Source organism: Culicoides brevitarsis, chromosome 2, assembly GCF_036172545.1.
Source record: "Culicoides brevitarsis isolate CSIRO-B50_1 chromosome 2, AGI_CSIRO_Cbre_v1, whole genome shotgun sequence".
NCBI classification, from domain to species: domain Eukaryota; kingdom Metazoa; phylum Arthropoda; class Insecta; order Diptera; family Ceratopogonidae; genus Culicoides; species Culicoides brevitarsis.
The window spans coordinates 21,633,813-21,647,328 of NC_087086.1; the positions used below are offsets into that span (position 1 = coordinate 21,633,813).

At 32.2% G+C, this 13,516-nt stretch overlaps 3 protein-coding genes across 4 annotated transcripts; 1 reads left to right on the forward strand and 2 right to left on the reverse strand.

The window, feature by feature from the left end:
- Nucleotides 1–1,476: 1,476 nt before the first annotated feature.
- LOC134832775 (DNA mismatch repair protein spellchecker 1) lies at nt 1,477–9,454 on the forward strand. The gene is made up of 7 exons (XM_063846925.1): nt 1,477–1,606; nt 1,664–1,713; nt 6,324–6,848; nt 6,903–7,197; nt 7,487–7,749; nt 7,801–8,829; nt 8,890–9,454. Exons 1-7 carry the CDS (start codon nt 1,585–1,587, stop codon nt 9,340–9,342), a joined length of 2,637 nt encoding a protein of 878 aa, XP_063702995.1. The 5' UTR covers nt 1,477–1,584; the 3' UTR covers nt 9,343–9,454.
- LOC134832774 (uncharacterized) lies at nt 1,711–6,227 on the reverse strand. 2 transcript variants are annotated; one of them, XM_063846923.1, is made up of 7 exons: nt 6,152–6,227; nt 5,319–5,465; nt 2,828–5,184; nt 2,467–2,762; nt 2,152–2,409; nt 1,959–2,093; nt 1,711–1,895 (listed from the first exon to the last, which is right to left on the reverse strand). In XM_063846923.1, the coding sequence occupies exons 2-7, from the start codon at nt 5,456–5,458 to the stop codon at nt 1,785–1,787; spliced, it is 3,297 nt and encodes a 1,098-aa protein (XP_063702993.1). In that variant the 5' UTR covers nt 5,459–5,465; nt 6,152–6,227; the 3' UTR covers nt 1,711–1,784. The 2 variants fall into 2 exon arrangements, with proteins under 2 accessions (XP_063702993.1, XP_063702992.1); XM_063846922.1 differs by having other exon boundaries at nt 1,711–1,898.
- A 200-nt stretch (nt 9,455–9,654) lies between the features above and the next one.
- On the reverse strand, nt 9,655–10,968 carry LOC134831933 (uncharacterized). The gene is made up of 5 exons (XM_063845773.1): nt 10,769–10,968; nt 10,680–10,698; nt 10,470–10,621; nt 10,247–10,414; nt 9,655–10,184 (listed from the first exon to the last, which is right to left on the reverse strand). Exons 1-5 carry the CDS (start codon nt 10,810–10,812, stop codon nt 9,827–9,829), a joined length of 741 nt encoding a protein of 246 aa, XP_063701843.1. The 5' UTR covers nt 10,813–10,968; the 3' UTR covers nt 9,655–9,826.
- Nucleotides 10,969–13,516: the final 2,548 nt, after the last annotated feature.

Here is a 13,516-nt window from a genome sequence, read left to right on the forward strand (position 1 = left end):
AGGGCTTAAACTGCTTCCGACTTTTGCTTTTGCTTTATTGCTATTGCTTTGACTTAAGCAAAAGTTTTTAAAAACAATTGCTTTTGCTTTTAGAAAAGCAATATTGTATTTTGCTTTTCACATTTGCTTTTGCTTAATTCGACTTTTTATTTGACTTTTTCATTTTTTTGCCCAATTTTTGTGTAAAATACCCTTTAATGCGAACAAAGTAAATTATTTTAGATTTCTTTTTCATTTTTTATATCAAAAACCATAAAAACTTTTGGAAAATAATTTGCTTTTATATTGCTTTTTTGTCGTCTTGTCGTCTGTGTGTCAGTGTGTGTGTGTGTTCCGGTGTGCCCCAAAATTTTTTTTTGTAATTCTTAGTTATTTGAGGACCCTGAAGGTCAGTGGGCAGTTCCTTGGGTTGTGAGGTGTACGGAATTGTGAAAGGGTCATGAGGAGTACGAAAATGTGAAATGAGGGGTATGGAAATGTAAAAAAAGGAGTACGAAATTGTAAAATGAGGAGTGCAAAAAAGCGAAGATATGCAACATCGAAATGCGGTTTAGTATGTCGTTCTTCAGACGACTACTTTCTCTATTTTTTGCTTTTGCTTTTGCTCAAGCAAAAGCAGAATTAAAAATTTTGCTTTAATTTTGCTTTAAAAGCAAAAGTCATATAACAATTGCTTTTGCTTGAGAAAAAGTCAAAAGCAAAATGAATTTGACTTTTTACAAAACTTTAGTTAAGTCCTGCACTTAATTTAATAAATTAAGCTGTTTCAGATTTATTTCAAATTTCTTTTTTTACCTTTCAATTTCCTTTTTTCAATTAAACAATAAATCTCAAAATTAATTTCTGCCTATGATTTCTTATTTCTGTACAGAATTTAAACAAAAAACAATTAAGGCCGCTCCAAATCAAACTTAATTGTTTTGTCCGATGCCCCATTTTAAAAGTCGAAAATTCAATGGTACAAAATAAAAAAAAAAATAAAAATTCCTTAAAAAATAAAAAAAAAATAAAAATTCCTTAAAAAATTACCGAATTTCGGTGTATTTTTATTATTTTTCAAGAAATTTCCAAGAAAATTTTCAATTTTCAGTAATTTTTGTATTGAAAATCGTATTTCGAAATTATTTTTTTTTAAATTATTGTTTTTTTTTCAAAAAAAAGTTGACAGTTAATTTTTTATGATTGTTATTTTCAATTTTAACTAAAATGTTCTTAAGTCAATTTCAAATGTACCAATGTAATATATCAATGTAAAAAAACTCAAAACAAAAATAAATTGATCAAAGGTTTTTAAAAATTTGGCATTTTGTATGAAAAAAGTATTTCAATTTTTTTATTTTTTTGACCATTTGAGTTTCATTTGAAGCGGCCTAAATAAATAAAATAAATTAATAAATAAATGTAAATATTTATAATTTTGAATAAAAAAAAGTGAATTACTTCGGAAGAGACAAATCTGGCAGCCCTTTGCCTAAATTTCAACTTGACACACGTCTAAATAAAATTTCGCGCAATTTCAATTTTTGTTGCTGTAACTCGTAAATTTTTGTTAATTTTCATCAATTTTGGTGATACTGTGAAACTATGCCTACTTATTTTGGTTTAGGTATGTAAATAAATTCGAATATCACTACTCAAGTTTCATTCATACTTTATCTTTCAGATGAGGCCGGTGTTAAAGCCTTTCACAAGTTCTACAAATCATTGGGAGATGTAAGTAAGATGACTTTATTTTTTACATATTTATATTTTTATGTCATATACAGATTTTAAACCAAAAGAAATTAGTTAACTCTTCTTTGTTGATCCTCTTGATAGTCCAAATCAACGTTTTCATATTCGTCCTCAGACATCAAATCAGGATTCTCGGGTTCTATTTCTTCAGACTCGTTTACCTGCTGTATGAAAAAATTAATTGTTATAAATAGAAAATTGATATAATTTTTATTGTGACTCACATGATCGTGCGAATATTGAGGATTTTTTGAACTTGCTGATTGTACCATTTCAACTTCATTATCCAAATTTTCTGCATGTTGATCTACGTGTTCATGGTGACTTGACGAGGAACCAAATTGATCATCAATTGATGTCTAAAATTAATTAGTTATTAAGTTCTGTCCCTATATGGGTATCGTGATTTTGTCTTACCAAAGAATGATGTCCTACAGGAACAACACGGCTCTGCGTTCGTTGGTGTTCGTAACGTCTGCGATATTCTGTGTAACCAGGACTATTGCTGTTCACCAGTGAATGTTCCTCTCGGTGCTCAGCTTTTGTTCTGTGACCAGATTCGTATTCATCTTGAGCAGGAATGGTACGACTGGGAAGCTCTATAATAGGCTCTGGAGGAGGCTCATAAGGTCCTATTCCGGGTTCTGTTTCAACATCTTCTTCAAATTCACGAGGCTATAATATTATTCTTCAATTAGTGCACATTTAAGATAAAATTTTAGCATTTTTTACTGGTTGATCTCCTCTGTCTTTGCTAATGACAGTTTTCTTTGGTTTTTCAGTGGTAGTTGTCGTTGTTGGAGGTGGTGGAGAAGGCAGCTCTTCTACTTTTGTTGAACCATAAACTTTTTTATCCAAATCATCCGTATGATGAACATCTGGCGATCCTGCTACTAAATGAGTTAGCTCAGCAGCCATATGTTCGACACCATCCCATGTCCATTGATAAGCACTGCCTCCTCTCATTCTGTCTAGGTCAAATGTCAACAAGTATTCTTCACGTGTGTATCTGTATTCATAAAGTCCACCTAAAAACACATAATAAAAGTTAAAACAAACTAACATTTTTTGTACAACAAACACAAATTCGAACCTCTTTCAATGAAGAATTGTTGGAAGTCGATTTTTTCACTCTCTGTTAATTCTCGTCCAAGATCCAATTTGCTAGCCATACATTGATTATAGTACTCGTTAAATATCCGCCTGTCACTTCTCGTTACAACAAATGAAGGATAGACCCATTGATAATCAGTTTGACCTCTCAATGTTTCATATTGACCTTTTGTGTGTCTGTCGTAGTACTCTACAAACTGCGATTCCTCTTCCTCCGTCAAAAGTCTTCCATAATCTTCAACAAAAACTTGATGCAAATAAAACTCGCGGAACATAGATCTGTCATATTCCGTTCGAAGCCACGAGGGGTAAGACAATCTCATGAACAAGGTCTCTTCCAAAACTTTTCTGGTATTACCACCACGATTTTTGTAATATTCCTCAAAATCTAAAAGTTCCTCGAATGTAAGTTCTCGTCCGTATTCTTCAGCTTTAACATGAAGGCGATAAAATTCTTCAAAAATTACTTTGTCAACTTGGGTAACAATCCACGACGGATAGTTAACTTTGTAGCTCAAATGACTCAAATCCTCGACAACTGCCTCGTGTTTTGTCGTTCCACCATGAGTCTTGTAAAATTCCTCAAATTCTACCATCTCTTCTTCCGTCAATTCTCGTCCGTAATTCTCTCCGGCCACCATTCTGTAATATTCTTCATAAATTGCACGATCTTCCGTTGTAATCACCCAATCGGGATAAGTGATGCGATAACCGGAATTATTAAAAGTCTCTACTTTGTGATCTGTTTGACCACCGTTTTCACTATAAAATATCTCGAATTCAACTTTCTCATCTTTCGTTAACTCGCGTCCATATTCGTTCTCTGGTACGTGGCTAAAGTAGTATTCTTCAAAGATTTTCTTGTCCGACTCCATTACCACCCAACTTGGGTAATGCAAATTATATGTTTTGGCTTTATAGACAGTTTCTTTTTCTTGTATGTTAGCAGCAAGTTTTTCCCTATAAAAGTCTTCGAATTCCTCTAACTCATAAGTCGTCAAGTTTCGAGTGGGTACAGTCATTCCTACGTGAGTAAGATAAAACTCTTCAAATATTTTTTTCTCATCTGTGGACAAAATATATGATGGATACACATAATGTTCCTCTAATGTCTCTTTCAATTCGTCCAACGTAGTGCCGCCTTGTTTTGTGTAGTAGTCATAAAAACGATTTTCCTCAGAGCGCGTCAGGTTTCGTCCATAATCTCGAGGAGTTACTGTTTGACGATAATATTCTTCGTAAATCAAACGATCACTTTGTTTTTGTACCCATGTAGGGAACACTATCCTTTGGAATTCACGATGCTCTTCTTCATTTTTCTTCTCGTATTGCTTGTTATAGTGATGTGTATCTTCATATTCAACTTCTTTAATGACATGTGTTACTGGGCGGTTGTAAACATGATCTTCTTCCTTATTTCGAACGGTGTGGTAGCTAGGAACAATTGGACGATGGAATTTATTTTCTTCGATTTTCTCAGTTTTTTTATAGTTTGTTACTGGTTGAGGTATGGGGACACTGCGTTGTGACGATTCTTCCAATTGATGTTTAGAATAAAATTGCGGGAAATGGTTTGCATGTTGACGATGTCTCTCTGCTTGACTTACGGAAAAATAGGAATTCCTGTGAACAGGGATTTGTTCTGCTGCTTGATGGGACTCGACACGTTGCGTTACATGTTTTTGCATCGGAATAACAACGCGATGCGTATTAGATTTGCGTTCTTCTATTTTCTTTTCCATCTTATATGTTACAGGTGGAGGCTGAATAATATTACGTCGTTCTTCTTCAAACTTCTTTTCGATTTTGTAAGTTACGGGCGGTGGCGGAGGTGCAACGTTTCTCCTTTCTTCTTCAAACTTTTTGGAAAAATGGGTTACAACTGGCGGTGGTTGATGCACTTGTTGCCTGTGTTCCTCCTCAAAGAATCGACTCATATGGCCACCGATTGGAACATGAGTTTCTCCGCGTCGTTCTTCGATTTCCTTGTTGAATCTATATGATGTTTCTGGTACAAGTTGTTGTTGCACATTTCGGCTAGATTCTTCGAATTTTCTCGAACGATGCACAAGAGAAGGTTGTGGAACAACATGTTGACGTTCCTCTACTTTGCGCATTGAGCTTGATTGATGTCCTTGTGTGCAGTCAGCTCCTTGTAAACCACTTGAAGAACTATGGTACTTTTTGTAGTGAGCACGAGTCATTCCACCATTACTGACTGCAGTATGAAATTGGTTACGAAATTGCTCTGCGCGACGTTGCATTTCTTCCCGTTGTTGCTGAATCCAAGTCGAACCACTTTCAGACATTCTACTGGACGTTTGACAATCGCCACAACTAGGTAGTAGAAATAAAAAAATAAAATATAAGGTCAAGATAATTGGGACAACAAGATGAGATTTTAAAATTAATTGGGTTAAACATTAATCAATCTGTAAATAAACAAAATTTAGTATAAAAATTGAGATTACCCGGCACCGCTACCACCACCACTATACGAACGTTGATATTCATACTGACGACGTTGCTCACTCATATGACCTCCTTGCGCGACAGTACTTGCTATCAGCAATGAAATGCAAAAAAGTATTTCTGGTCCAGTGGACCTCATTTTGAAACTGCAATTTAAAAAAGTATAAAAATCAAACATTGTAATAATTAGAACACAATTTACATTTTCAATATTAAGGAGGGTCAGTACAACTTATGTCTCATTTTTTTGAAACCATTATCTTATGAAATGCCTTTCTTGATTTAATGTCAAAATAAAAAATTGTTTTATGAAAAAAAAAACAATTCCAGAATTACCGAAAATTTTCAAGGAACTTCTCCCACAACATTATGACAAAACTTACACAATAATTAAAAGTCAAGAATATGAATAAGTGTATATTTTTCGCAACACTCAAATTTTTATAACAAAATTAAAACGTGAATCACGAGAGAAAATAACACGATTTTGTCACTTTTGATTTCAAGGAAAGATATTTCATGTCATGTCATAACAATTTCAGTGGACAGAAGCGAATGGAAAGACACAAACGCCTCCGCATTGAATCATCAGTTAATAACAACAACATTGATATTAAAGTTCACCTATACGTCAAATCTTAGTTTATTTTTAGTAAATTTTCATATTTATTCTGTTTTTTTTCTCTATCAATCGTCGAATTTATACCAATTTAATGAAAGTGCAAAGGTTATCATACACTTCACTTTAACAGCAAATTTTATACTTATGTTTTTTTTCATAATGTGAACATTAAAAAAATATGTTCTCTCAAATACTTGAATATTTTTTTACCTTCTTTAAGTCTTAATTAATATTTAAATGTAGAAAATTTATGATTAGTTTTTCTTTACTTCCGATCCGACAGAATAACAAACACGAACTGACGAGATAAATTGAACTTAAGTTCTTTTAAATATTTATATTTTCGACTCAAAATTCGCTCATTTCTCTTTTTTTTTCTCAGAAACCGAAAACGACCGTACGATTTTTCGACCGTTCCGAATTCTATACAGTACACGGGGAGGATGCCGAATTTGCCGCTAAAGTTGTTTTCAAGTCGACGGCCGCTCTTAAAAAAGCCGAGATCTCACCGGATGTTCTGCTCACATATGTCACGCTATCTAAAATGAACTTCGAAGAGTTTGCAAGACATTTGTTAATTGTTTTACATCATAGAGTGGAGGTTTATACTTCAAAAGGTGGCGCAAAGAATCAAGAATGGAATTTAGAATATCGTGGATCTCCTGGAAATTTATTACAATTTGAAGATTTGCTTTTTTCAAATCGGGAGATGGTTACCTCTTCATCATTGATATCGGTTTTCTTTAAACAATCAAATAATCAAAAGAACCTCGGAGTCGCCTGTCTAGATAACAACAGGATTTTTCACATAATGGAATTTGTGGACGATGATTTTTTCAGCGAACTTGAGGCAATTGCTGTTTTGTTGTCTCCAAAAGAATGCTTACTCCCTTCAACAGATGGAGATGTAAGTATTTTCTCTTTCTTTATCTAAGTAGTCATGTAAAACATATTTTTTCAGTATGCAAAGATCCAAATGATTCTTGAACGGAATGGGATACTGGTTACTCGTCGCAAAAGTTCAGATTTCAAGTTAGAGACAAATGTATGGACCGATTATATGAACAAATTACTTCATTTTGAAAAAGGACAGCAACAAAGCGTTTTTGCGTTGTCTGAATCTACTTTAAAATTAGCAATGTCCGCTTTGTGTGCCGCTATCATTTACATGGATCTGGTTAATGATACATCAAACCATGGAACATACCGCTTGGAAAAGATAAATTTGAATCGTTTTGTGCATTTAGATGGGGCAGGTGAGAAATTTTCCAATTCACTCGAGGCACGAATATTTTTTATGTGTGTATAAAAATATACATTGTTAGAAATACAGCATAATTTCTGACAAAATCACAATAAATAAGAGTATGATCAAGATTTATTGTGATTTTGTCAGAAATCCGTCAGAAACTACTGTTTTTGACGATGAAATTATGTGAAAAATATGGTTTTGACAAATTATTTTTTTTTGTAATTTTCAGTCAAATCTCTTATACTTTTACATTTGTAACAAATCCAATTTAGAATAATGTTGTATTATTTTAGCTGTCTCGGCTCTTAATCTTACCCCGAAAGTACAAGCCAAATCTTTCACGATGAAAACAAATCGATGGACAAGTGTTTTGGGAGTATTAGATTACTGCAAGACCCCACAAGGGCATCGACTTTTGCTACAATGGCTTAAGCAACCACTGCGTGATTTGAATGCTATTAAGGACAGACATGACATTGTTGAATGTTTTGTAAATGATCCAGTCTCTTGTCAGGATATAAGAGAATCCATTCTAAAGTACATTCCAGACGTTATGGTAAGCTTAATTTTATTTCATTTTTTCTTTAACTTAATGCTCTGTTTGTAGATGCTCGTTACAAAATTGCTTCGCAAAAAGGCGAATCTCGAAGACGTTTACAAACTCTATGTTGTCGCAACTCGGATACCGTCTCTTTTACAAATTCTTAAAGATTTAAGTAATTCAACAATTAATAGTATCTTATATGAGCCACTAAAGGATGTCAAAAACGATTTATCTGGTTTCAAACAAATGGTACTTCAAATCCTAGATATGGACGGTATCGATGAGGGACGGTACAATATTAAGGCAGAATTCGATCCAGAGCTCAAAAGCATGAAAGAAAAAATGGAAGCAATCGAGAATAAAATGCGTCGTTTGCTGTCAAAAGCAATGGATGATTTAGGTTTGCAAGACCAGATCAAACTGGATTTTGTATCACACATTGGTTACCACTTTCGTATTACACTTTCCAATGAAAAAAACCTGCGGAAACAGACACAATATCAAACGATCGATGTCGTTAAAGGCGGTGTACGATTCAAAACCACACGTTTAAGTGAGCTGAATTCTGATTATTGTGAGCTTAAAGAACAATACGAAGAACAACAGAAATCGATTGTAACGGAAGTAGTACGAATTGCTGCTGGATACAGGGTTCCATTTGCAACACTCAACTCTATCATTGCTCAAATCGATACATTTTGTTCATTTGCGAAAGCTGCCGTATCCGCGCCGATTCAATATGTACGTCCAAAAATATGTTCAGAGGGCTCCGGGCGTCTTTATTTAAAAAGAGTCCGTCATCCATGCATCGAAATGCAAGAAGACGTCAACTTTATCCCGAACGATATTGACTTTCAATCCAACGTAACAAACATGCAAATTATTACGGGACCTAATTGCGGCGGCAAAAGCACATATATCAGATCAGCTGGTGTAGCTGTCCTTTTGGCCTTAATCGGATCATTTGTTCCTTGTGATGAAGCTGAAATTCCGATAGTTGACAGTATCATGGCCAGAGTTGGAGCTGATGATAACATTCGAGGTCTCAGTACGTTTATGGTGGAAATGGTTGAAACAACAGGAATCATACGGGTAACATTTTTTTTGCAAAAAAAAAAATAATAATTTTTAAAGTTATCAATATAATTTTAGTCTGCAACCGAGAAATCCTTAGTGATTATTGATGAGCTAGGTCGCGGTACGAGTACATTTGAAGGATGTGGAATTGCTTTTGCCATAGCAGAGCACCTGGCTAAACATGTGAAGTGTATTACCTTATTTGCTACACACTTTCATGAAATTACAGAGTTAGCACAATCCGTTCCCACTGTCAAGAATTTCCATATGTTGGCCGTTACAGAAGATGATAGCTTTACATTGCTATATCAAGTAGCTCCAGGAGTAGTGGAAAAGAGTTTCGGGATTCAAGTAGCCAAATTGGCGGATTTTCCTGCGCAAGTTGTGAAAGATGCACAGACTTTGTATGAAGATATTGACGAAAGAGTCAATTTTACTGTCACTGATGCTGATTTGAAATCTGCTTTAGAAGAGATGCGTGGACAGTTGAGTGAAAATGAAATGGCATTTGTTTTGAAACAATTGTAAATCAAACGAAAGATTTTTGAAAAATGTAAAATATTATTTAAAGTTGATGTCTTTCCCAACAATGAATACATTTTTTTAATTCTAAAAAAATACATATATTGATATGATTTTTATTTCATAATATAAAGAAAATTATTAAACATTTTTCATTTTCTTTTTATACATTGCGATCCGATCTCGTTATCTTTTTTTTTCTTCAAATTTATGATTTATTTAATATTAATCCAGTAGGTTAACATATTTTTAAGGCTTTATTGGATTTTCAATATGTAAAACATAAATCAGAAAATAGCTTTGTAAGTGATTGTACTTACAACTTAATTTACATTAATTCAAGGCCGTTAACATAATCATTGATTGACAAAATCTTAGATTTTATGAAAAAATCATTGTCACTCATATTATAAATAGGCAGCTTAAAATTTTTTCTATTACTTGTATTAAATAGCTATTTTTTTTCTTTGCCTTGCAAATTTCATCTTAATCAACTTTCATAAATTTCAGATTTTTCTAATTGCACATGTACTCCTTCGCCTGTTTCGCTCAAGACACGATTTTTTAATTGCTCTATTTCATTCAGGAGTTCTTTCGTCTCTAGGTCAACAGAATCAACCTCCGATTTAAGTTGATCGTGATCCAGGTCCCATTCCATGGAATCTGGAGTTGATCGACGTGAAGAATTTCCACTTCGAGCCATGGAAATGGCATTAGGATTGACTTTCAGATTTTGATCTACTCGCCGAATCAGATTCGTACGGTTTTTAGCACTTTTATTCGAAAGTGCAGAGTAGTTGGAGGCTGTACCATCGTCACTTAAGTATTCCGAGTCTTTGTTAGGAAGCCTAAAAAGAAAAAAATTACCTGTATTTTCTAAAATGTATATAGACTTAAAATTGCAGCTAACCATTGATCTGTATTACTACCATATTCATGTTCCCATTCTAAATCTAATGAATTACTATAGTTAGACGTGCATTCAGATCCATTCAACTCTTGGCGGTATGCGAAATTTTTATCCTTGGCAATCATCATGAGGGAACGAGCATCTAAGCATTGTAAATTTATGCCAGATCTGTAAGTATACAATGTAATACAGCGCTACATTTTGAAAAATTTTCTATATTTACGAAGATGATGCTTGGTTTGACCGATTCAATCTCGAGTACAAAAGATTCTTTTTATTCCAAAATCTGTTTAGAAAACTGGAATGCCGCTTTGTTTTTATTTTTAATATTCGATAAACAAGTCCGTCTGAATCTCTCTCCTCATTAAACAAATGCTAAAAATATTTATATGTTTAAACTTATATATAATGTTAAAACAAAAAATGTACATACTTCTCTGTCATTTTCTATGCTGTTAAACAATTTTTTATAATAATATTTAATTGAATTTAGTTAATTTATATCAAGGTTTATATACTTACACCGAATCTTTTTTTCCAAAGCAACTGCTAAAGACTTTTCCCATACTAACTTTTTATCAGATTCTTATGATTTTAAAGTTTTGAAAGCTTTTATTGTACATTTCGAACAATTTTTGTCATAATACAAAAGCGCACCAACATTGAAACTTGCACTCAAAAATAAATTTTGAAATTTATCCTTAAAGAAGCTTAGCTGTTGTTTGATTAAAAAAAGTATTTTCTACATTTTAAATATTTTCAAGGATGTATTAATGTGTTGTATTTTTGATGAAAATTTTATTGATGCAGATAGAGGAAAATGTAATTTACATGACATTGACAGATGCGAAATACAGCTGTTTTGTCGAAAGAAAGGAGTGCGCATGTTCGAGTTTTGAATCCTTTGTTTATCAACAAACTGGACGAAATTTTTGTAAACAATGAGTCACGTGTCACTTTGTATAACAGTTTAACAGCATGTTTAATTAAATATTTTAAGATTACCTAAATTTTGAGTTAAAAACATGAAATAATTATGTGAAATAAATCAAGCTTTTCATTACTGTGCTATATGAGGTGATTTTCTTGAAATTTAGATTTTTCTTTTCGTATTTTTTTTTGAATTGCCTGCATAACCTTAATCGAGAAGAATCAGGTATTTACAAGAATCCGAGAGTAAATGTTTCTGCAATATTATTCTGGTTTCAAATGTATGTTTAGAAATAAAGACAATGATTTTATTTTCTGTTCATTCATAGATGAAAACAAAAATGATATTGGAATATGTTTAAAAATAAGAAATACGTGACTAAAATTTAAATAGAAATACATAATATTTAAGGTCATCAATATACATATGATTGCCTTTTTATGAAATATTTAAAGACAGTTTGAATAATATTTAGTTTGTTATATTTTACAAAAAAAAATGAACTAAGTAGTAGTAAAAGTAATTATTAACTTGAAAAAATATTACTTCAAAAATTAATCCTAATATTCTATTAGGCAACATTTATTTATTTAAATAAATAATATTCAATTATAAATATATAAAAAATTATTTCAAAAATATTTAATTAAAAAAAAAATAAAAAAACTAAACAAATGTTTCCAAACTTTATGTAAAAATTCGTAACAAAAAAATATCTTAAAAACTTTATTTTTATAATACTTTGTCATTTTATCAGAAGAAAAAAATTAAATCAATATAATTTTTACCATCACTATCACCAAAAAAGACATATCTTTAATATCACCTTGAAGTTTAACTTTTTCCAATATTTTTGGTTGTCTGTGCATGACGTCGAAGACACACAAGAATGTTGCTAAGTAGTATATAAACCCTACATAAAAATAAGTTACCACCCCACAGAAAAGTATATAAGAAATCGTTTGTATACATATTGAGACTTTACATTGTCTAAGACTTTTTCTCAGTTTTCTTGCTAAAAAAAAAGTGGTGACATCTATTAGTAGCTTGAAATACATTAAAGATTGTACGTGATGAGTCAGGTGCTGGAAAATAATATAGAATAAAAAAAACAAAAAAATAGATAAATCTTGAATATGAGCAAATAATAAATTTTAACACCCACTTCCTCTTAGACGTCTGTATTTTGTCTTTTGATTGGCGGAAAATTTCGAGAGAGAATTTATTTATCGTAATCGTATAAATAAAATTGAGGAAATGTGGAAACCCGTGAGTATGGGCACAGTGAAAAACTGTGTGAGATTTTTGTTCGTTTTATTTTCCCCTTCAGGAAAATTGGGAGAAAACATAAAGAGAGAATGAAAACGGAGAAGAGCGAGAGAGATACACCAAAGCCTACAGAATAAGAGTTAAGCAAAATAAAACCAAAAGAAACAATAATATCCTGAAAACTGATTTTGTACCCCTCTTATCCACAAACACATACAACAAAAAGCATCAATTCCACATGTGCACTCTTAGTGATTCGATAGCTTTACGCATTTATAAACATCGCATATGGCACGGTTCTCCCAAGAAGACGAACAACAAGAACTAAAAAACATTTTCATATGTTTCAAATCGTTGTTTTTCCCTAATCTATATCTGTTGAGGTGTATGTGTGCCTGTATGGACAGCAGCACAGCTGGCTGAAACATACAATTTCGTATACAACAGAAAAACATTTTTAGTACCGATTGGCATGCGGTGCAATGTGGACACACATATTTGAACGAAAAATAATTTTTAAAAAAATCTTAATCAAAACAGTGTTGTGGCATTAAAAATAATATGAATCAAACTTATATTATTTATTTAAAAAATCAAAACATACATTAAATAACAATGTGACTTTTCAAGAAAAATTGAAACAAAATAAAATATTTTATAATAAAGTCTGTGCAAAAACTTTTGTCTGCATTTTTACTCGAAGACTGCTTTAGACAAACAAAATATCGGAGTACGTTAGAATCACGTGTCATTATTGTCGTTGTTGCATATTAAACGTTATGAAAGTGTATATAAAATCTCTATATTTGTATACTGACAATGGAAATAAGAGTGTGAAATTATAAAAAAAGAAAGCATTTTGTCAACATAAATTTTCATTTTGCACTTGCTAGTGTCAATTCATAAAAACTCCAACAATAAATAATTGAAAATCAATTTAATTGGTGAATTTATTTATTTATAAAACAAATGTTTTAATATTATACCAACATAACGTCATTATGTGTGTTAACACGTGTTTCGTGTGTACAACATTATTAATATTATATTATATTATGTGAGATAACTGA

What these genes read in the sequence shown, in the direction of transcription:
- LOC134832775 (XM_063846925.1), top strand. Translation starts at nt 1,585, where the DNA reads ATGCCTACTTATTTTGGTTTAG. An exon ending in TGTGCATTTAGATGGGGCAG is followed by an intron (nt 7,198 to 7,486) that starts GTGAGAAATTTT and finishes GTATTATTTTAG; the next exon opens with CTGTCTCGGCTCTTAATCTT. An exon ending in AAACAACAGGAATCATACGG is followed by an intron (nt 8,830 to 8,889) that starts GTAACATTTTTT and finishes ATATAATTTTAG; the next exon opens with TCTGCAACCGAGAAATCCTT.
- LOC134832774 (XM_063846922.1), bottom strand. Translation starts at nt 5,458, where the DNA reads ATGAGGTCCACTGGACCAGAAATACTTTTTTGCATTTCATTGCTGATA. An exon ending in ACAATTCTTCATTGAAAGAG is followed by an intron (nt 2,763 to 2,827) that starts GTTCGAATTTGT and finishes ATGTGTTTTTAG; the next exon opens with GTGGACTTTATGAATACAGA. An exon ending in AAGACAGAGGAGATCAACCA is followed by an intron (nt 2,410 to 2,466) that starts GTAAAAAATGCT and finishes ATAATATTATAG; the next exon opens with CCTCGTGAATTTGAAGAAGA.
- LOC134831933 (XM_063845773.1), bottom strand. Translation starts at nt 10,812, where the DNA reads ATGGGAAAAGTCTTTAGCAGTTGCTTTGGAAAAAAAGATTCGGT. An exon ending in TCAAACCAAGCATCATCTTC is followed by an intron (nt 10,415 to 10,469) that starts GTAAATATAGAA and finishes GTATACTTACAG; the next exon opens with ATCTGGCATAAATTTACAAT. An exon ending in GGTAGTAATACAGATCAATG is followed by an intron (nt 10,185 to 10,246) that starts GTTAGCTGCAAT and finishes TTTTCTTTTTAG; the next exon opens with GCTTCCTAACAAAGACTCGG.